Here is a 22,220-nt window from a genome sequence, read left to right as displayed (position 1 = left end):
ATGCAAGAAAATGAAAGACATTAAACGGCGGCAGTGGTCGAGCGATATTTTTGAGCCATATGATAAGGGACAGGAAAGCATTCTTATTCTTCTGGATTACTCAAAAACCTTTGATTAAGTAAACCAGTCTTTAAACTTAACTATATCTCATATAAAACACTAACACAGACGTTCCCCAAGGCTCTATTTTGGCACTTTTCCTTTTCATAATTCATTCATTTCATCTCAGATATCCTACAGCATCCACAGTTTTGCAGTTCCAGTTGTGATCACGAAAAAACATATTTCCGAATCTTTTAAAAATAGAATTAATTCATAGTAGAACCAAAGATAAGATTATACTTCCTGAACATAAAACTGCATTATATTTAAGAAGTAGCAAATATAAAGTGATGTTCAAGCATTGCTTTTTAATAGACGGACCGAGGATTACAATTTAATCCAAATTTTGTATTCAGTGATTATAGAATGGAGATATTGACATCAAGACCGGATTTGCTATTATTTTTTTACAACTTTGTTTCCTTTTCTTACGTAGTATATCTAAATTACTTAATGCAGTCTGATGCACAGGTCAAGTGAGAGTAGCTATTGGCTAGACGAAAAGTTTTATATGGGACTAAAATTTAGTCACCGTTATCTAAGTGTTATATTTCTTTTATAAGTGTAACCAAAACGTGAACTATGAATTGTCCGCGTTCTTAGCTATTATAAAATAGCTAATCAACACGCAATCGTTACCATGAAGGAAAAAAATAGTTGGGTGAATTAAAAGCTCTCCAATTCAAAGTTTGTTTAGTCAAATAGCTTTCAGAAAGAGCATAGCGGACCCTGCAATATTTCTTTTCCTACTGTTGAGAGGCTAAAAGAAGGGCGATGGCAGTTGGCATATTGAAGGGCAGCATATTGAATAGAAAGAAATGAAAAATTTACATTCAAGAACACGCACGTACTGTATGTCAGGTTTTAAAATGAATTTTAAATAAGAACGCCATCCTAGACGGCGAACAGCTCAGAAAGGTTATTTGTCGGTTTTGAAACATATTAACCGCTAGTCCCCGAAAGCGAGATTTAGTTACCGCTCGAACTTGGGATTTAATGTATTTACCTTCAATTTAGATATGTGTGCGGAGCAACGATGATGCCGCAACGTTTCTTGTATGAACACTGCGTCATTAAATAGCAAGATATTTTAACGGCACGGAAATAGCTATTTAATAACTTTAGTATTTATCCCTTGCACACATTGTTACATTATTTAGATAACATCGCTTATAATAACGAAATGAAGTTAATATCTGAATTCTGTTATGCTACGGTGTCAAAAATGTCTTCTTGCCTATAATTTATTATTTAATTTGTTGCCTTGGCGTTTAACGATGGCTGTCAACATTCTATTCAATTCAAACCGCGCGTGACGTCATTGATGTGATTTCGGCTATATGTTTACTGATTTAAGAGCTGAAACTTTAGGACTTCCCTTATAAAGCTTTTGAACAGGTAAATTTAAGAGATTTTTCTGCGTTCTTTTTAAGGTAATGCATCTGTAGAATTCACCACAATGTGATAACTTAAAGGATATTGAATGTGACATTATGTTGGTCAATCTCTTTCACTTTGCCCGTGGAAAGGTTCAAAAAATTTTAGGCTAACCGTGCTCAACGTTTTTGATATTTGTAAATAATATAGTAGATTCAAGGCAACTATCGGGTTTTTATTTGGCCCTGCATATCCAGTACCAAATAAATAGACAGTTTTGCTTTCCTTCTCTCCATAATGCTCCAAAAACTTAAAAATGCTTGGTTTCTGTTGAAATAAACTTTTTTTTTTGACATAACATATTTTGACATGACAATTGTTTCGACAACACCATGCCTTTATCAAATATAATATTTTCAAACTACCTGCTACTACATATACCGAAAAATGTCCTTAAAACGTTAATTAATGTTGTTGTGAGAATTTAAGTTCAATAAAGGAGAATTAAATCTAATTGATCGTGTCTCATTTTCTTAATCTCCTTTATTGAACTTAAATTCTCACAACAACATTAATTAAAGTTTTATGGTAATTTTTCGGTATATATAGTAGCAGGTAGTTTGTAAATATTACATTTGATAAAGACACGGTGTTGTCGAAACAATTGTCACGTCAAAATATATAATTCCGTGAAAATCTGAACTTTTAGTTCTTATTTATTTTGATATATGGATTTTCATCAAGTATAAGCCACCTCAGTTCAACTTCTTTTGTCGTTAATAGTCAAATTGAAGCCAATTACTCCATAATATTATAGACAGCGATTTTCGTAAAGTATCCGGTTAAGCGTGTCATTTTATACAGACAGAGAGAGTAACCGCTATTCTGTTAATGCGCGCTCCTGTTTATACTGTATTTTCCAATTTCAAACAAGTGCCTGGCCATTACACATCTTTATACATCTTTAACTGCTGGCTAACTTAATTTAAATTAAAGATCCGTGACTTTTTTTAGATATATTGAAGTTAATGCATGTATTTTCCCTGAACGAGATTTGCATTCATCAGCAACAACCGATAGCAACGGATCAACTTTATTTTGATCTTATTTTCCATTTTCCTAGTCACCTATATTTTGGTCGAATAACTCACAAGTCTAAAATTACGTAATTATTTCAAAGATCACAGAATTACAAAGCATCTTCACTTTTGACCGAAGATTATTGATCGGCAACGTGTGGAGAAAGCAGAAGACGGCATAAAATAAAATAACTAAAATTCTCTCTCTATTCTTGTTTCAGGCAATAGAGGATTGGAAGCACCCTACGCAGTCCTGGTTTATGTCCACGGAGAAAGTTTCGAGTGGGGGGCGGGTCACCCTTATGACGGTAGTGTGCTGGCCTCGTACGGTCACGTTATAGTGGTTACTCTCAACTTCCGTTTAGGATTACTCGGTAAGTTCGATGATAATAAAACGGTATAGATGGCGATACAAATCCGTTTCAATATATATTAATTCACTTGATTTAGTACAAATGTTTGAAATTTCGAGTTCATTTCTTTTGAGAACTTGCCGGTTTTTTGGTTTTGTAACTAACGAAAAAAAGGTGATGATTGCCATCAATGAGAGCGTTTTGACCAGCGGCATCTTCAACGTATTTTCATTATAATAATGTAGATAAAGGTGCTACTAGAAAAGTATTAATGGAATTACTTTAAAGCTATGTAGAGAGGAAATCCTCCTTTTGAATAGTTGCAGATTTTGATAAGTTAAGTTTAAAATTTGTATATGCTAAGATCTCATTGCTTTAAAAAGACCCTTATATATCAGACCTTTATCAGAACGCGCATTCTATAGCTATATTTTGGAAATATAAGGTTGTTCGGAAAGTCATTTCGTTTTTTCCCGTCAGAGGACTTAATTACGTTTTTTCGAAACCAACTTCACACTTAAGCCGCATAACCATTATATGTCTTGAGAGCTGATATTGCATATGTCCTTACGGAGTGAAATTTGTGTCGTCGCGTTGACGTGTGTGATTCGCTCCTCAAACGTCAAGAAAATGATCCATTTTTGAAGCGGATTATTACTGGGGACGAAAATGGGTTGTATACAACAATGTCAAACGCAAGAGGTCATGGAGCAGAAAAGATGACTCTTTTTAATTTTTTTCTGGTCTCTCTCTTCCTTCTTGTTCCAAGTAAACATTTTTGAAAAATAATTTACCACAAGATTAATAATTTATAATCATATATTTATTTCATTGAAACTACATTTAAAAGGATCCTATTCAGAATTGCACTATGCTAAATATATGTTTATTTCTTATCATAGATCAAGATATTAAATTATTTGCGTTTCTTTAAGGAACTATATATTATATATAATTGGAAAATCTTATAGACCATTTGGTATATTTTTGGGAAGATAATATTTATTTGGTCTTATCCAAAGACACGGAAACATTGCTTTAAATAATTCACCATTGTTTTACCAATAATAATAATAATTTATTTGCTGTAGATACTTAAGTATTTAAGGGAGCTTAAAATACTGCCTTTAGCGTGTATTTACATATTAGGAGTTTGTTTATGCGTGCATAAAAACAAAAGTAACTTACAAATAAACGGAAATTTTTACAACTATAATACATGTAACGAAGACAATAAAAAATAAGTAGCATTAATAAGAATTAATTAAATAATAATTTTCAAAAAAATTTTATTAAATAAATTTTTAATGTAGTTTTCTGTCTCATTAGCCGGATCTATATTGTGTAATAGCTAATTTAGACCTACTTGACGAAATTCATAATACACTGATTGTAAGTAAAATATGTGGGATAATAAAGATATATAATAATAATAATAATAATTTGCATAATCAGCATCAATATCTAATAACCATTTTTACAAGTAAAAAGGAGGCCGAAATTCAATTTAAAAGGATTCTAGTTCGAGGTAAACTATATGTAATGTCTACTAATGTGAAAGGAAGGAAAAAGGAGTCACTCATACGACGTCCACTTAAAAAAAAACTGTATGTTAAAAAACAAAAAAAAAGTCACTCATGTAATATCACTTAAAAAACTGTTGGTGCGGAATATTTTTTACACAAAATATGCTATGAAATGGAGGGGATATATAAGGGCGAAATCTTAAATTAAAGTGTGCATATCTGTACGATAACGAATTTTAATTATTAGATACGATGGCCGATCTGTAATAATGATTTTATGACACAACTCAGCTGAGTGTAAAGTTTTGCGCTTCTCCATAGTCCGCCATTTCGTTTCCTTTAATTTATGAGAGAAAGGTTCTCTACGGCGAATGCCATAAATGAACCGAAGGCATGTTTTCGCATTCTGTTGCTATCTATACTAAAAAGGCAGGAGCTTAGTTCTACTGAAATTTTTGATATGGAGTTCCATAATTTAAATTGTAATGAGCTGGGCTTACCATTGACATTGAAATGTTGCTACAGCATCGATTAAACTTAGATGTCACCTATGCTGGAATTGGTTTTGATATTATTTATGACTACCACCCTATTACTATAATAACTATGAATGTAAATATAAAAATGCCTCAATTTTTTGCTTCGATTTATATTCAAGTAGAAAAATGAAATTGTTCATTTTTATGTCGTCGATTTTTGGTGTCTATTTCCTGCTCTCGATGTCTAAACCGATATTACTGTTTAAATTGATCATAATATCCGTAGATTTATGAGCTCCACTGTGACAGCCCTCAAAAGGAAACACTCATTTACGGAGTATTACTAAATCATTCTTATCGATATCGGTATCTTTTATTTCTCGTTTTCCACTCAGAAAGTAATCCGAAAACACACAAACTCAAACGGCACTGAACATGAATATTGATGAGGATCGATACGGCATTATGGCCCGCCCGAAAAATCATCACATTTTCGCTGATAGTCAGTGGCGTGGTGTGGGTTTAATGTTCCTTAGGCACTAAAAATTCTATAAAAATTCCAAAGAACGTTTCAAGAATATTCATTTACTACGTATACAGGTCATGTAGACAGGTATGTGAAGACAGAAGAATTAGAATTTGTTAAAATGGATTCAAATAACAGACAAATGTAATTTCAGGTTTTCTATGGTGCGCCTTTCAAATAAAAATTCATATTGCTCTAACTTAATATAATTAAGAGTATATTATGCAACAAGTGCGGTAAACGGCATTTGACTCACGAATTTATTTGACACGAGCGGAGCGAGTTTTTAATAAACGAGTGACTTAAAAAGTTTACCGAACGCCATACTTGTTATATTTTTTCTACGACCGTTAGTTTTTGGGTACATTTTCGCAAAACACGAATACATTCACTGACATGACCGTCAGAAATGACAAACGTCAAAATTCAAAGCGTGGGAAATATCTCCAAAAACATCCGATTACTTCCAAATCCGTGCGGTAAACTCCCGGAAATGTCCGAAGTGGCTCGCATTCATGGGAAATGAAAGTGACGTGGTAAAGTGACGCTTCCCGCATCTTACATCGGTGGATAATTAGATATTTTACAGGTGGGAGTAGAAAAAATAAATTAATAAATAAAAATTGTTTTAATATATTGTTTAATATATTGTATTGTTTTAATACATGACTCTGTATCTATGAATCTATGAATGACAGTTATTTAACTTACCAATTAAGATCACTGGAAGTAGCAACTACAATGGATATTTTCGTTACGCGGCGCTACTGATCCTAGCCTCGTGAAGAAAAAAAATGAGAATCGCCGGATTTTGGGGGACTGGTAGATAAATCGTTTCTGGCATAATGGTATTGAAGGTAATCAAAAAAACGGAGGCGACGACTGGTATAATTTCGTCTTCCTGGGAATGTTAAGAATTGATTTAATAGAAATGTATACATATTAGTTACTATGTATAATATAAAATATAAAATATAATATAAAATATAAAAATAATAATTTCTTCCTAACGCTATTCTAAACATTCGATTTATGCTTGTGTTAAGTATACTTGCTCTCAAAGTATATCGTATTTGCTTCTGAAATGACCTGCCAACGTCAATAAAATACGCGACAAGTTGATATTGTAGAACAGAGCACCAGAGACGGACTTTTTAGGTGTTATAAAAATATAAAGTTCAGTGTCACTCTCAGAGCCGTCAATAAGAATAATTATTTTGTATACAAATACAAAAATCTTCAATTTTTAAAATGCTGTACTGCAATTTTCCAGCTCTCGACAGGTATACGATTAATTGATAATGTAACTACATTTTTAATGAAATTTGTACACTTATCTTATTCAGGAAAGAACGTTTTCTGGTCTCACATCTGGTTCTAAGGTGGTGTCACAAATGTTCTATTATATACTATTATATACTATTGATAGAATTAGTAAAAACTTGCTTATAAGAAATATTATTCTCATCCTCAAAATTTATTTTCCGCTAAAGAGTCTTGCCTGTAGTGTAAGACCTCTCCTAGAACCACAGGGTATGGTCTGTCTCAATCTTCATCGTGATGGCTTTCGATAGACCCTCTCCAAAAAATCTTTAACGAAGTTATTACCTATTGTGAGTTGGTAAAGCCATTAACAAAAAAAATATCCTAACTTGAGTGACGCAGGGGTGGTATATTTCTTGATGTATTTCTTGAGTTAAAAAAAAATATATTTGTTGTTGCTTGATGCAAAACAGGTTGTGAATATTGTGTATGAAACTTTAATCAGTAGAGGACCTATTAAACAAGAAACTTTAAAAAAAACCTGTCTACTTACAAGAACGCCAATATCACCGATATTGAAGAAAAGGAATATACGTAGTGATTTTCAAACTCACCATATAGAATATAAACAATAGTCAACAGGACCTAATAAGAAGGAAAATATATTGTCTCTATCCTACCTTGGATAAACTGAAACAGAAGCTAGAAGAAGATGAAACCAATATAAATATAAACCGTGCCACCCTCCATAGAGTTCTTGTAAAATGTGATTTAAGTACCCCAAAATAGTCGATAGGAATCACACAGATTACGCACTTGAAGATTTCATTACCTTCAAAAAATTAAAACATATAGGTTAGACAACACATAAACAATTTACTTTGATGAAACATGGTTCGATACACACGACACTGTGCCCAAGGGACGGGTTAATTATATTCAAAATTGTCAGACCAAAGCACCGTCAAATAAAGCAAAAAGCATCAGCATAATACACGCTCGCTCAGAAGACGCAGTTGTCCCAAATTGCTTGCTGTTGTCCGCAAAGAGTATTAAGCTACCACACCCGTCTGCTACTCAAAGTACCGGCATCATCAAGTTCAAAAACCGAAATCCAGGAATATTGGTTAGAAAATGATACTTATTTTGAATTCAGTTACAAAAAAGCGCCACCTTTGGAAGTCATAAAATCACATGCAATTAAAAAAGTTGGTTGAACAGGACGGGCATACTCTTCTACGGCTTTCTCCATATTATTGCATGTTTAACCCCATACAGCATTTGTCCTCCTGCTTTGAGCCCCAGTGTTATAAATTTGTTAAAAAATATAATTAATAATATACCAATTCAGTACAACACTTGATAATAATTGAGGACTCTTACTTTTCTATACAAAACGGCATAAATCCTCTCAATGACGACTCTGATAGTGAAACAGAATTAGATTTAAACATTTAGAATAAAAATCTGTTTATGTATGGATATTTCCAGCTATGATTTAGTTGTATATATTTAATGTCATTGTTTTTTCTTTGTGTAGTTTAATAAAATTATACCTATCTAAATAAACAACAAAAATTATATTATTAACAAAACCTTTGAGAGTCCGTCGTTATTGTTCTATCCTTTAATACCTACGGGACCCGAGCTTCATTCCCGGCGGCAGGTAACTTCCATAAAAGCTAGCGAAAGTCAGCACGATGAAGATTGAGACAGACTATACCAAAAATATTGCTGCTTACTAAATTCTGAACAATGTTAATAATATAAAGCTGAGTGAGGGAGCTGAATAATTCGGTCAGAGCTGTAGCGTTTGTAACAGCAACGGAACTAGTTGGTAATACTGTTGGTATAGTATTTCGATATGTGTCAGACTCAAAAAAGGGCAACAACAAGCTATATTTGCACGTTTTCCTCCTTTGACATCAACAGAAAATCAATCGACTTTGTCGAACCTGAAAAATGTACTAAATATCGGATTTCACGGTTCACAATAAGCACTTCGGAGCGTAAATTTCACCAGAAATTCGAACAGACATTTCGACTGATATATTTAGCGGATAACGGAAAATCGTAAGCGTCAGCGCTACACGCGAACGGATATGACGTTGTCGTTGGCAATTTTCGTCAAATAAAATTCGCGAAGGAATAGGTTTTCCGGCTGATGTACAGCAAAGGTGCCTGAGATGGAAACGGTGACATTTGACGTTCCGATGAAGCGTTTACAAGACGAATGCGTGTCTCGCTTATAAAACGGCTTGCACTTTTCTGCATGCCGGTATTAAATCCGTTTTGCTTAAACCTTTAAGTTTATCTTTTATTTACTACATCCAAAATTATGTCCACATTTCGATAGTTTTTTTTTATTTTAGATTGATTTACTTTGATTACCATTTACATACCCTCTAAAGACACCCACCATACAAATTGCACATCCAGGTTTGACAAATGACAATGTGTGGGTAATAAGTATCGATCACTTTAAACAGCGTTAGCACATTATACATATTTTTTAAAAACAGGATGAAGAAATGTAACAGCACTAGATCCTTATGTAGGATTTTCTTGTGTTGTCTGGAAAATTGACTAAGCGTTCAGAGAGTTAATAACAAACATTTACCTCTCAACTTGAAAATTTGCACTTGTCGCGTCTTTAATCGCCAAAATTCGTTTTTTGTAACGGTACACGTCTTTCAATAACTTTTCACTTTCACTTTTTACTGCAATAGCCAGAAGACTTGGAAATAAAATTAGGGGAAACATTTTTTTCTTGTGGATTCCTCAAACGTTTCTGAACTATCTAAATTCCATACACAAAAACAATTTCACAACTGAATTGGAAAATAACAACATTAACCGAAAACAAAAACTTAATTTTGAATCATTTCGTCTATATAAAACACACAATTTCCCTCATCAAGATATCAGACGGTCAATTGACAATTACACTTCACCAAAACCACTTGCCTCCCAGCAGGTATTTAAGGTGTCTGCGGAGCAATCATCAAATCGACTCACTAAAGCCTTCGATAAAGTACTATTGAGAGACATATTAAAAATATTAGAGAAGAACATTATAGACCATAAATATCAAAATATTATCAAAGAACGGGACTCTTCAAAAAAGTACCGATTACGACCTGGATATGACAGGGAGGTGACCTCAACACTACACTATTTAATATTATCATTGACAGAATCATAGAAAGCCTCAACAAGATTCAATGGATTGTAAACAATTGGAGATCATTGTAAATGTTGTGTTATGCTGATGTTGAACTACTCGTGACGGCTAGTCAAGATTACATACATCTCTTTCTGTACAGGATGAAGAAAATAGCAGATAAGTATAATATGAGCATTGCAATTAAGAAGACACGAACTCAAGCGAGAGAGGCATCAATGGTCAGCGGATGATTGAAAGAAATAATATGGAAAAACAACATTATACAAAACATGCAAAAGATGTATTGTCACGTATGCAAAAGAAGAAACATTAACAACAAAAAGGATAATGAGGGCGAATGAAATGAAAAAAAATGACAGACAGAAAATGGACACAGTGAAACCAATCAACCATAAACCAAAACCACTAATCAGACCACCAACAAAATTATATGAGAGATGGAACTCAACGTGTGAAGAAGAACTCGGTAGGTAGCTAACTATTCATAGTTAAACAGGACAGAATCCTATTAAAAGAAATAGAAGGAGAAAATACGTGTTTCAATAACAAAATCTGCATAGCTGTTGCTTGACAATGCTTTTTTGGTGTCCGTGTTATTGTGTGTGTGTTCCTCTCTCTCCCTCTCTGTCTCAACCGCGTCGCAGCAAAATGTCGATTTTGGGGGATACATATTTTGTTACATCAAGAAAACATAGACAGAGAACGGTTTAACAAGAGCTTTTATATTTAAAACAAATGAAGCAAACACAAATACAAAGGAATAACTTCAAATTTATTCCCTTTCTGTCATTTTCAATCAATATGGGATCAATCAGTTATTTTTCCTTTGATGTTTTTTTGTTTGATCTCTCAGAACTTTGCCCTCTTTCCCATCGCTTAATGATTTGTTTACGTCGACAAGCTGATATTTAATGCAGCACACGTCCATAGAAATTATCACAACTATTAACAGGTTGGGAATAGTCACGTATAGCATAGATGATCCCCCTTTCCCGTTTACAATAACAACACAGCAAATTCTTGAAGCCGTTAAAGGTTTGGGAATTTGCAACACTTAAAATTTTTACTGATGTACGAAATTTCACTTAAAAAGTTTTTCATTTTGTCTTCTCTTAAGTTGCTTGACAGAATCTGCGTTCGGTTTTTTCTTCCATCCTAATAAGTCATAGGTGCCTTTTAAGCCTGCAGTGGCTCCTCAGTAGTTTTACCATTATTCTTACTTCCTTTTGTACCTTAGCTTAGACTTCCAAAGACCTCAACGGTCTGCCTTCGTCTTCCACCATTGCCAATTATACCATTTTTAAGACATAATAACGTGTATTTATTCTTATTACTGAGAAATAGAGAACAAAATCAACAAAACTTTAAAAATTTTCAGCTTTTCAGGGTATAAAAAATAATTGTTAAATTGTACATATCTCGGTAAATATGTAAATAATTTAAACCATTTTCTTTATAATCTATTGAAATTACATTTTTTGAACCAAAACCGTTTTAAAAACTTTTGAAGAAAAATAAACTTTAAAGTTAAATATAGGTAAAACCAAAGAACACACGAAATCTGCAGTATCAAAAAACATTAATTTAAAACAACAGTTGACATGTATCGCCTACAATGTCATCATCCTGTTGCTAATGTGTGTGGTTTGTTTTTAATTTGTATTGTTCTGATGATACCATTTTATGCGAAACATGTCGCCTCGTTTAACTATGTTTTAAATGAAATTTGTGATTTGAAAAATGCTACAGTTGGTTTTACCTAAAGACTTCAATATGTATCTTGAATTTTGAACTATATCCATTTTTATGCTTTTGTGTAAGTTGAATTATTATAATTCTTTTTTTCAAATATTTAAAAAAAAAATAAGAATTTGAAATTTGGAAGGGTTAATATAGGCTCAATTTTAATTTTTTTTGAAAATGTGTAATCAATGGTTCCGGTTTGAGCGGAAGCGACAGTAACTTTCGAATTTTAAACGGCATAACCCATATTTTTTGCATTTTTTTTTAATTTTTATTTAATTTTTGAAAATTGAGGCTGTGACCATATAAATACTATTCACCGGGTCACCTGATCATGGGAAAACTTGTAAATGAAACTTTTCTTTACTTATATAATAGCAAATAGAATTTAATGTAATGAACAATTAAACTTTTATAATATCCTAGTTTCTTCAAATATCACCCTAGTGGGAACAAAATCTTTTTAAAACTGGTTCGATTCTATTCACCATCAAGTCAAAATGATTGAAGATTCTGACAGTTTGTACATTTTTATCTGATTATCGATTTTGTCGTGTTATCGATTTGGATTATGATGGAAAACAATAATCAATTTAGAAATAGAGAAAAAATTGATATGTTTCTGATATAACGTCGCATTCCCAAATATTCTTTCTTTAGAATGCTGGAATTAAAAATGAAAAATCCACAAAATAATCGACATGATAATTTTATTGTAAGTGAAGAAATGGAAATCAATGTTGTGGGATACGTCAACGTAAATCCCGCTGCGTCGCTAAGAGAAGTGGCATTCGAATTAGACATCTCAAGAGAATCTGCGAGGAGAATTTTTAAAAAACGCGGCCATTATTCATTTAAGTATTCACGAACAACAGAAACTGGTCTTTAATTAGTCAAAGAATTATTCGTCTCTGACAGTTTCAAGAACGGTTCGGAATTTATGTTTGGGCAAGAGTGATAGGAAGTGCTTTATTTTCATGGTGCCTTTACTGATGCACGATATTTGCAATTCCTAAGAAATGAAATTGGAGACTGGTTATCTGATTTACCCGGTGCCGTTACATTAAATATGTATTTTCAGCAGGTTGGCGCGCCACCCCATAATTTTAGAGATGATGACTGAACACCTAAATAGACTAATCTCAACACACCACACCACTTGACACTGTTAGATTTTTTTTTGTTAGGGGGTACGAAGTAGACCGTGTTTTTGTAACTCCAGTGTGCGACCTACAAGAATTACAGCGGAGAATATCTGCTGCATTTGATAGTATAACTCCAGAAATGTTAGGATGGGTTGCAGCGTCTTACAGCAACATACATTAATATACCACTTTCAAAACGATTCTCCGACATTGTTGAGGTTTTATTTTCTAACAGATTTACAAAATATTGATTTGAAAACAACAAAAATGTTTCTATGCTCTTGTTCTTCTGAGTTTCAGGTAAAAAGTGTTTGTAGCTTATCCATATCATATCATATCAACTTTTAATGGTAATAAAACACTTTCAACAAAAATTCAAATCGTTGAATCTCAGAAGAAACCTGTCCCTGGATTTTTTTTAATACTAATCTGTTTTTTTCTTTCCACTGCATGAGCTTGTCGAAAGTTTCTTTTGCTTTTTAATCTTACCGAGTTGACAATTAATAATATACCTAAGTAATATTTTGTTTTTATAAAAATGTATTTACTTATCTGGTTTTTTCTTGATTTTTTTAGCGGATTCTGCAAATTTTGGTGTGAAAATGTAAAAAAATGTAAAAAAAGTACAGGTTATAAAAAGTTGTTATTCCCGCTAGGGTGCTATTTAAAAAAACTAGGTTATTTTAACAAAATAATAGTTCAATACATTAAATGATATCTGCCGTTAGACAAGCAAAGAAATGTTTCATTTTCAAATTCTATTTCCTAAAATTAAAAGAAAAATTAAGAAAACAAAAAAAGAAGAGAAAACTCGTCGTATCCTACGTAGAATGATCCCCTGAATCCAAAAATACAAAAATAAAATAAAGGTTGTGCCAAATAAAATTCGAAATCGACTGTCGTTTCCGCTCAAACCGGAAATACAACCATTGACTATGTATTATCAAAAAATTGGACATGCAGCCTATATTAACCCTTCCTAATTTCAAATCGCTATCTTAAGTCATTTAAAAGTCATGTGTGTTCCCACTTTCTTGTCTCACCCGGTATAATAATGTCTAAACAATTTCAGTAAGAAAATATCGGTAAATAAAGTAATCGAACAACAAGAATGCCACATTCTCTCGTTTATTTAATTGGGAAGAACAAAGCAACAATACGCATTATTGTATTGGAAAATTTGCCTCACTTTTCTATTGCGCCGTTGCCGCTCCATTTTGCATCGAGCTAACTGCGGATACATTGAATAGAATAGAATTTAATGACCACGTTTTGTTATGTGGGAAGTCATAATTATAATATCTAGAAAAATATGTATATAAAAAACAAGACAATGAATAAATTATATAAAGAGTTTATAAATTATATAAAACAGTGTATAATACATAAGAACAGGACAGACGCTTCTTTGACTTCAATTACAGCGTACCCATGTATTCCCCGACCGAGTAAAAGCAGTGTTAAGAAAGGTTAAGATGTTTTTATTTTTATTTTCTATTAAAACTTTCACGTTAGCTGTTAGTTTATTGTACAAGTTTAAATTTAGTGATTTTTTTTTTTTACTTTTGGTATATTTGAATCTTGAAGCACGAAATAGCTTGTTATTTCTAGTTAAATAGTCATGGTAAGAGGAGTTCCGACTGAAGCTGTCTATGCTTTTGTTTATTTCTAATAATTGATAATAAATATACAGACAAGGAAGTGGCATAATTTCCAACTTCTTAAAAATTGGTTGACAGTGCTTCAGATAACTTGCACCGGCAATCAAACGAATAACTTTCATTTTGAGTTTAAATGCCTGGTCTAATGTGGCAAAATTACCCCGTAAATGGCATTAGCATTTGATTATAAAAATTATATTAAACTTAAGTTCATTTCCGTGATATTACCAAAGAAAAACCTCCCTGTCATATGTTCCCTCTACCCTCCGCCACCAAAAGAATATCAAGTTATAAATTTCCACTCCCACTTAAAAAAAAAGCAAACGTCAAGTGGAGAAAACTGCACAAAACTAATTGGCCATCCCCATTGGCATGAAAATTTTCATTAAATCGAAGCCGAGTCGGGAAACTGCGATATCAAACGGATTTCATGGTCAGCGATTCGTTTAAAAATAATGAATTCGGGGGCAAAGAGACAAAAGTGACGGGGTTATACAGAGACGAGTGTCGTGTCGTAACAGTTGACGTAGATGGAAGAGAGAATGAAATCTCTGATAATAACAAAAAAGTGTCGTCTTCCTTTTGTGCGACTCTAATTCGCCTTCGGGGCCAAATACGGTTCAACAACATATGTTGCCAAATGATTAATTAGAATTTTGCAAAAGCGAAATGTGGGTGATAGATGGCGTATCAAATCGACGACGAGATTCTGTTCAAAGGGATTTTGTACAATCAGGAGATAATTGCAATTCTTTGGACCATGTTTTTTCATCAATATTTCAGCCCGATATCAGTGCATCTTCATTCCTAAAAATGAAAATGATGAAAGAGATAATATAAGAACGATGTTGGTATTTGAAAAATCACATTCAAATACAAATGATAAAAAGAGAGTTGACTGCCTTGCATTGTATTTGTCTTATCTAAACCAAACAAATGTAATTTTCTTCCGGTTGTTTATCCAATGTTATATCTAGCTTCTCTTTCGACTTAACCTACTTGTTAACCACGATTTAGAAGATCTAAAGACAAACATTTTGGTTGATTTTGTATGTCACTAAATTTTGTTGGAAACGTTTGTCAAAACTAATAAAAAGTGACCCCTCCAAAGCAGATTAATGAATATTTATTGCTGCAAGATTATTCCGCATCGTCTAAAACAGGCTTTACTTTACTAGTTCAGACAAATATTGATCCGGGTTCTTGGCTAAGTTGCAAAGTCAAAGTATCCATAGTATGCTGATAAACTATGAACTTAATAGTAATACATATTGATTAAACTAATCTATATTCCTTTCGATGTAAGTGTTTGTGTTCTTACTATGAACCATGAACTTAACAATAATACATAGTGATTAAACTAATCAATATTCCCTTCGATGTGAGTGTTTGCGTTCTCCTTTTTTTTTAATTAATTTTGAACTATACTTCCCTTGCTCGCAGACTCCTAATAGTAGATGATACAATATGATGATCAAACATAACCTCACTTTTCTAATCAATGTACCAAGGTTAGCGCGTATTGGTATGTAGTTTTTTTCACGGTATTTTTTCATGACCTTAAGTCCGGGAATGAGAAGTTGGATAACTTGTAGATGGCACAACCTGCACACACACCATTCCGTTCTATAAAATACCTAATTTACACCGATCTAGCATGCCGTTGAATTTTATTATACATTACAATAGCCACGACGAAGCAAGGATAACGAGAAATCGATAAATGTTTTCAGTTGGAGTTTATTTTTTGGGCTACTATGTCATATTTTTTTCTACTCCCTTTGGAACATAACCAATTTCATAGCGATCTAGCGTGCGGAAACTGTCAATTTACCACGTTAGTTTAGTTTTCCACGTATCCCACCTACTTCGAAACACAGGGATTTTACCGCACTGGTTTGGGAGCAATCGGATGTTTTCGGAGATTTTACCGGTTCGGCTTTTGACGTTTGTCAATTCTGACGGTCATGCCAGTGAATGCACTCGTGTTGTATTGCAAAAACTATTTGTACATTACCAAATTTACTTTCTGTAATAGCCGACTATTAATTTATTATTATAAATATTACTTTTAATTACTAACAGTTACAAGCAAATACCAAAAAAGAATATTTTTAAGAAAAAAAAAACAACACATTGTTTTCATTACTATTACTTTAAAAATCCAAAATAAAGACAAATTTGTTAATTATAATTGTGAACAAATCAAGTTTTATTTAATTCACTAATTTAATAATTATTACAGAAAAACAAAAACTTAAAGTAGATGTCCGACGTGACAACTATGCAGTTTAATACATTTTGTAATTAGTTTAAAGAAGAATTGTGTTGTTTTAAGAAATATGTTTTTGATTTGGAACTCGTTATCTGCATCCTGAATTTTTATCCCAAAATTATTAACGACTTTTTATTTGGTGTTTGTAAACCACTGGTTTAATGTAGCCCCAAAAACAAAAATCAATTGGATTGACATCCGGGCTACGTAGTGGCCATTGAAGAAGTCGACTCCTTCTGCCAATCCATTGATGAAGAAAGTTTAAAATAAAATAAGTTTTTACAATTAACGCAAATTGAGGTAGTGCTCTGTCCATTATATCTATGCCTCTTATGAAAATTAAAAATGCCTCTTGGTGTAAAGTTATCCTCGTTATTAAATAACAAAACTGGATCTTTATTTTGCTATTTTCGACCAAAAGTAGAAAAATTTATTTTTGCTTGCAGATCAGGGGGCAGCAAAAAAATTGGACTGATGTGAAATGATTGGCAAAAAAACATTGGATTCCATTCCTGTGTAAACTTAAATATGTTCAAAACGGATTAAAATATGCAATTTTTGGCAAGGAAAATCTAAAAACTTTATTTTCTGCGTCCTATCCGTCTCGAAGGACCAATGTTGCGATATGTAACTCAAGTCTCCAAACGGGAAAAAAGAAAAAAAGAAATGAAGTGTGAAAATCGGATAGGACGGAATAATAAAATTTAAAATATATGATTGGACGTAAAAACCTTTTTTAATTATAAAATACTGTCTTATCACAAATTAAAATTGAGAATATGTGAAAAAATTATTACGGTAATTTTGCGAAAAAGTGTGTCCAGGTCCCGCCGTAAGTTTCGACTTTGTCCTATGTCTCGGTTTATTTCACAAATTGAAATATTTTGATACAGATAATGTGTTGGACCATTCTTTATTTGATATTTCATGTGTTTCATGTGTTTAGATAAAATTCGTGAGATTCATCTTCAACTACAGGCTCGTCAAAAAATATGACATCTCAAAAACTGTTGCTTTACGTTTTCATCTTTAGCAACGGGTATTTTTGATTATCGCTCAACTTTTAAAAATTAGCTAAAATCGAAGGCCATACTCCAAAAATTGTTAATAAATTTGGAGAACTCAACGTTTGCATTTTTCAACTTTTCTCACTGGGCTATATGAAGTGGTTTGCGAATTACCTAGTCTAGTTAAAAAGTGTGATGATGTGCTAGAATTTAAAAATAGTTAAAAGATAAGATCGTGATATCTTATAGGTATTTCAACTTACCAAGTTATTGCTAACATATTAAAAATGGGAACCAGGCCAAATCCATGCTCTTGAACGCCTGTGCTTTACTCGTGGCATCCACGTAATTCCGCGTCATTCCCGAACGATTTATCTACCGGAATATGCGAAAGACTCCCGAAATAGGAATGGCTGCGCTAAAATTATATGTTGCAGGGAGTCTGTTGATTGTATGCAAGCAATCTACGCCGTTAAACACTTAACATCAACGCAGACATATTTGAACAGAAACAATCTCGCTGGTATTACTCGAAGCCCCAAATCCTGTATCAAATTCAATTCCTGGCTTCAAACTGAACGCTGTGTTCGTCCTGCCCCGTCTCCGATGCCAGAATGTAAACACGGTTTCCATTGTATAGTCCTCGATGAAATATACCTTGTTAACATGTCAACCGCTATGTTCTACCGCGGACATGTTATAATTTGGATTTTTTATCTATGTATTATGAATGATGTTCCAATATTTGCTCCTGGTTAGATATTTAGCACGACTCGTGCACCTTTAATTCAAAGCAACTAATCTTAAGATAGTGAATTTTGTACCGACTGGGCAATCGACATGATCTTCCTAACCAGCAACGCCACGATATAATTATCATACATTTCCAATTACTTGGGTAACATTGTAGAGTCTCCTATTGTACTAACATTACTTGGTTACTTAGAAATCACCTATTGTCTATGCTTCTACAGAAAATTGAGGGTTTACATTCTGTGCAATATTGTATTTTTGTTTTGGTGTCCTTTTAATGTGTTTATTTTTATAGGAATCAACATAACTATTTGGTTTTTGACACATCAACATATATTTTCGGTTTAATACAAAAAAAAAACTTAGGCAATAGTATAGGTTTATGAATACCAAAATTGCCTACCTATTGTTCATAATCAAGAAGAATTAAATGATTTCTATAAATGTAACACTATATATCGAGTGTAGTTGTTTAAAAATTAGTTCGTTCCAAACCTTGTTTGTGAAAAATATTATTATTGCTTTAATTTATAAATAATTTTATACTCTAATTGAAATTTCCATTGATTTGACGGAGGTTTAATTCACAATAACGTGCACCCAAAGAAACTTCGAAACACAGCTAGGAAGTTATTCAGCAGTCCGATTTACTCAATATTTCAACAAAATTTTTTCTTATTTAAGAAAGAAGGAGTTTTCCAAGTGTTAACTGTAAATATTTTATAATCCATAATTGACGGCTTATTTAAATCGATCCATTCTCATTCCACATTATATTCTTTCGTTACCAATTTAAATCGAGTCGCCCAAGTACGTATAGATCCACACTAAACAGTGAACACGCTTACTTAGGACTTACAGTCTACCAAATAGAGATTATACCCATTTGTTTCGCTTATTAACATTCGGCATGGGAGTTAATGCCGCCCAAGGCGGGGGCTATTGAGGTCTCCGCTTGTCTTCGATTAACCCTTAGGAGTCCGTCCTCGGTTTTACTTTGTTGTTTGTTGTACGATTTAAGCTCCCCGGGGTTAAGTTTAATATGGCATGACGGGGATATTTGTCAAGCTTTATATGGTAATTGGGGGGAGTGCTGATGCAGATACATCCGTTGAAGATTAGGATCTTATTTTAACGTTATTGTGTTGCAACTGTTCTCCTTCGTGGAGGTAATAATCAAATAGAGAAAGATGGAAGACTAGAACCAAGATATAGTAGTTTTTGTAGTCAATAAAATGGGAAATTCTTTTATTTTACTTATTTATATTGAGTGTCCTAAGGAGGTTCGACTATTAAAATCAAAAAATTATATGACCAAACAAAAAAATTTATTTAAATATATATTAATGTATTTGCCGTTGTTGAAAGTCAGCTGGGAACTATATTTTTTCTTGTTTTAGCAAACGTATTAACAATATTTATATTATAATAATTATTTTAAGACACATGCACATCAAACAATAACAAAAATAGCAGCAACGAAAAATTCGATTCGCTTTAACAATTGCGTATAGTTTGAAGGGTCCCATTATATTATTTTTATGTGAAATGGAGCTTGGAATAGCATTTCGGTCGGTTTGAATAAGTGCTTATTAAAAGGTAAAGAACGGAGAACAATGAGACGGAACTATTAAACAAATTAATAGTAATAACAGACTTCAACTCGTACTGAAAAGAGAACTCAATTCCAAAAATTCTTCCTCAGCTACTAATTCCTGGGCGATACCAGTGGTGGCGTTCACATTTGGGGTTCTATATATCACTAGACAGAAGGGTTAACGAGGTCTCTTCTGTCTGCGAGCGCGTCACCTAAAACAAAAAGAAAAACTGGAAAAATATTTCTCAAGAGCTCCAACTTACCTGTCCATGATGCAATAATGTGGTCAGACAAAAACTTCACTACCCTCAATTTGGCGAACGAGGTAGCGTTTGATCTCTCTAATCAGGAGGAAGAAAGGATTCAAGAATTGCTATGTAAAGAAATCCATGGCCGGTTCGCAGCCGTACTTCGCAGTGATGCCATCGACAGGGAATTGTCTTGCGCATACTTATGCCAGGGCCGCGCGGCAGGATCAGGTTGTGCCTACAAGGTACTATATCCGATATGTCCTGAAGCAGAACGTCCCAAGCGATTTGTGCAGAGTGCGCAATCAGAAACCTGCTAAAGTTTACTGGGATACAATGATCAAAACTGATAGACAAAAATTAAGAATTGGCCTTTATCATAGGTTTTGCTGTACCAGCAGAAAACAACATACAGAAAGCATACGCTGAAAAAATCACCTACTCACTTCAAACAACAACAACCACTTGGCCTTGTTGAACAGCGACTAGCGAAAAGCCTTGAAAAGCTCGGACTTAGTCGAGATCTGGTGGACTCTCGCAAAAGCCCGTGATACTAGGAACCTGTCGTCTTTGTCCGTCATTACGTGTTGCACGAATTGTAACCATGACTTCGGTCCGGTTAGCCTTTGAAACGATACCCCCCTCTTTAAAAGTGATACGAAAAAAAAATACAAACAGACTAGAAGCTTGAATCTTTAAATCTAAAAAAACCTATCTTTATTGAAAAATGGAGATGCATGACCGATTTTGTAACATCCTGGCGGATGCAAGGATTTTGGAACTAAGGAATCCTAATCCTCATACAAGAGTAGGTTGTCAAAACAAAGAAGGAAAGAACGACAAATGGCCAGGAATTTATTGAAAAATGGAGATGCTTGGCAGATTGTCCAAAATTCTAGAGAATGCTGCTACAAACACAGAAATCCTAATCCGATGGTTAATGCAAAGGTTCGTGAATCCGTAAACAGAGGGAACCCTAATCCTGATGCAAGAACAGATAGGTAACAACCTAAGAACATAGACCATAAACCATCACAGTATAGCAAACTAGAATGTAGATACAAATTGTACTTCTAAAGCGATTTTTAAAATTTGGGGCAAGGAAATATTAACGAACAAAACCGTACTACACAATGCACAAAAGAACTTACCTGATTAACTTAGTTATCCCCAACATCCAAGTTATCAAGCTCTTGAAAAGGTTCAGAAATACGAAACACTGACAAGAAATGCTCCAGAATTTTGATGTCAGATAACTTTATTCTACAACAAGAACGAAATGTTGACGTATGCAATTGCCTCGCAATTATATCTCGTGTTTCAACGATGCATTCCTTTCGGTGCTTTCAGTCATACGCGAGAGCGACTTGGCCGCAACGCATTTATTCAATAAGCCCGAGTAAAGAGGCTTTTTGTGTGCAAATAACTCAGGCGGACGTGTAGAGATAGACGGAAACCTCGTTTTTCCTAAAAGGACTTTTCGTTCAGCCCTACCCGATGTCGTTCCGTCGAATGTTCGGATTCGATTACTTATATTGCGTTTAGAGAGTCCCGGGAAAAGTTGTTGATGAGAGAATACGGCCAATGATCAGTTTTAAATAACTTGAGATTTCGTCTCGGAGCAGTCACCTGCTAAATTCCAAGAAGGTTTAAAGAACGGAGCAACGCGACTCGTTCGGCCGAGACATTAAATGTCGAAATTCGGTTAAGAAAAGCACCCCCGAGTATATCTTCTACTTATTTTCTCAGTTTGCCAGCTAAGTTGCCAATTATCCTTGTTTCCATATTATTCCGACATTTCTCTCGGGAGGCGATTTGCTTAAACTCCACGGAAAATATCCTGCCTCAGCTTTTCGAAAGTCGACCGACAAGCGTATATGTATTCAGAGCTTCTAAATT

The 22,220-nt window shown here is 33.7% G+C and overlaps 1 protein-coding gene across 1 annotated transcript in view; it reads left to right on the top strand.

The window, feature by feature from the left end:
• The window catches only part of LOC132696591 (neuroligin-4, Y-linked-like), a 331,275-nt gene that overhangs the window by 216,322 nt on the left and 92,733 nt on the right, over window positions 1-22,220 (top strand). The window contains exon 5 of the mRNA XM_060661512.1: window positions 2,780-2,932. Within this exon, the coding sequence (XP_060517495.1) occupies window positions 2,780-2,932 (153 nt within the window). The remainder of the gene's footprint in view (window positions 1-2,779; window positions 2,933-22,220) is intronic.

The sequence above is a fragment of the Cylas formicarius genome, unplaced genomic scaffold, assembly GCF_029955315.1.
Source record: "Cylas formicarius isolate icCylForm1 unplaced genomic scaffold, icCylForm1.1 PGA_scaffold_1__22_contigs__length_36826433, whole genome shotgun sequence".
NCBI classification, from domain to species: domain Eukaryota; kingdom Metazoa; phylum Arthropoda; class Insecta; order Coleoptera; family Brentidae; genus Cylas; species Cylas formicarius.
This window is presented reverse-complemented; position numbering and strand designations above follow the sequence as displayed.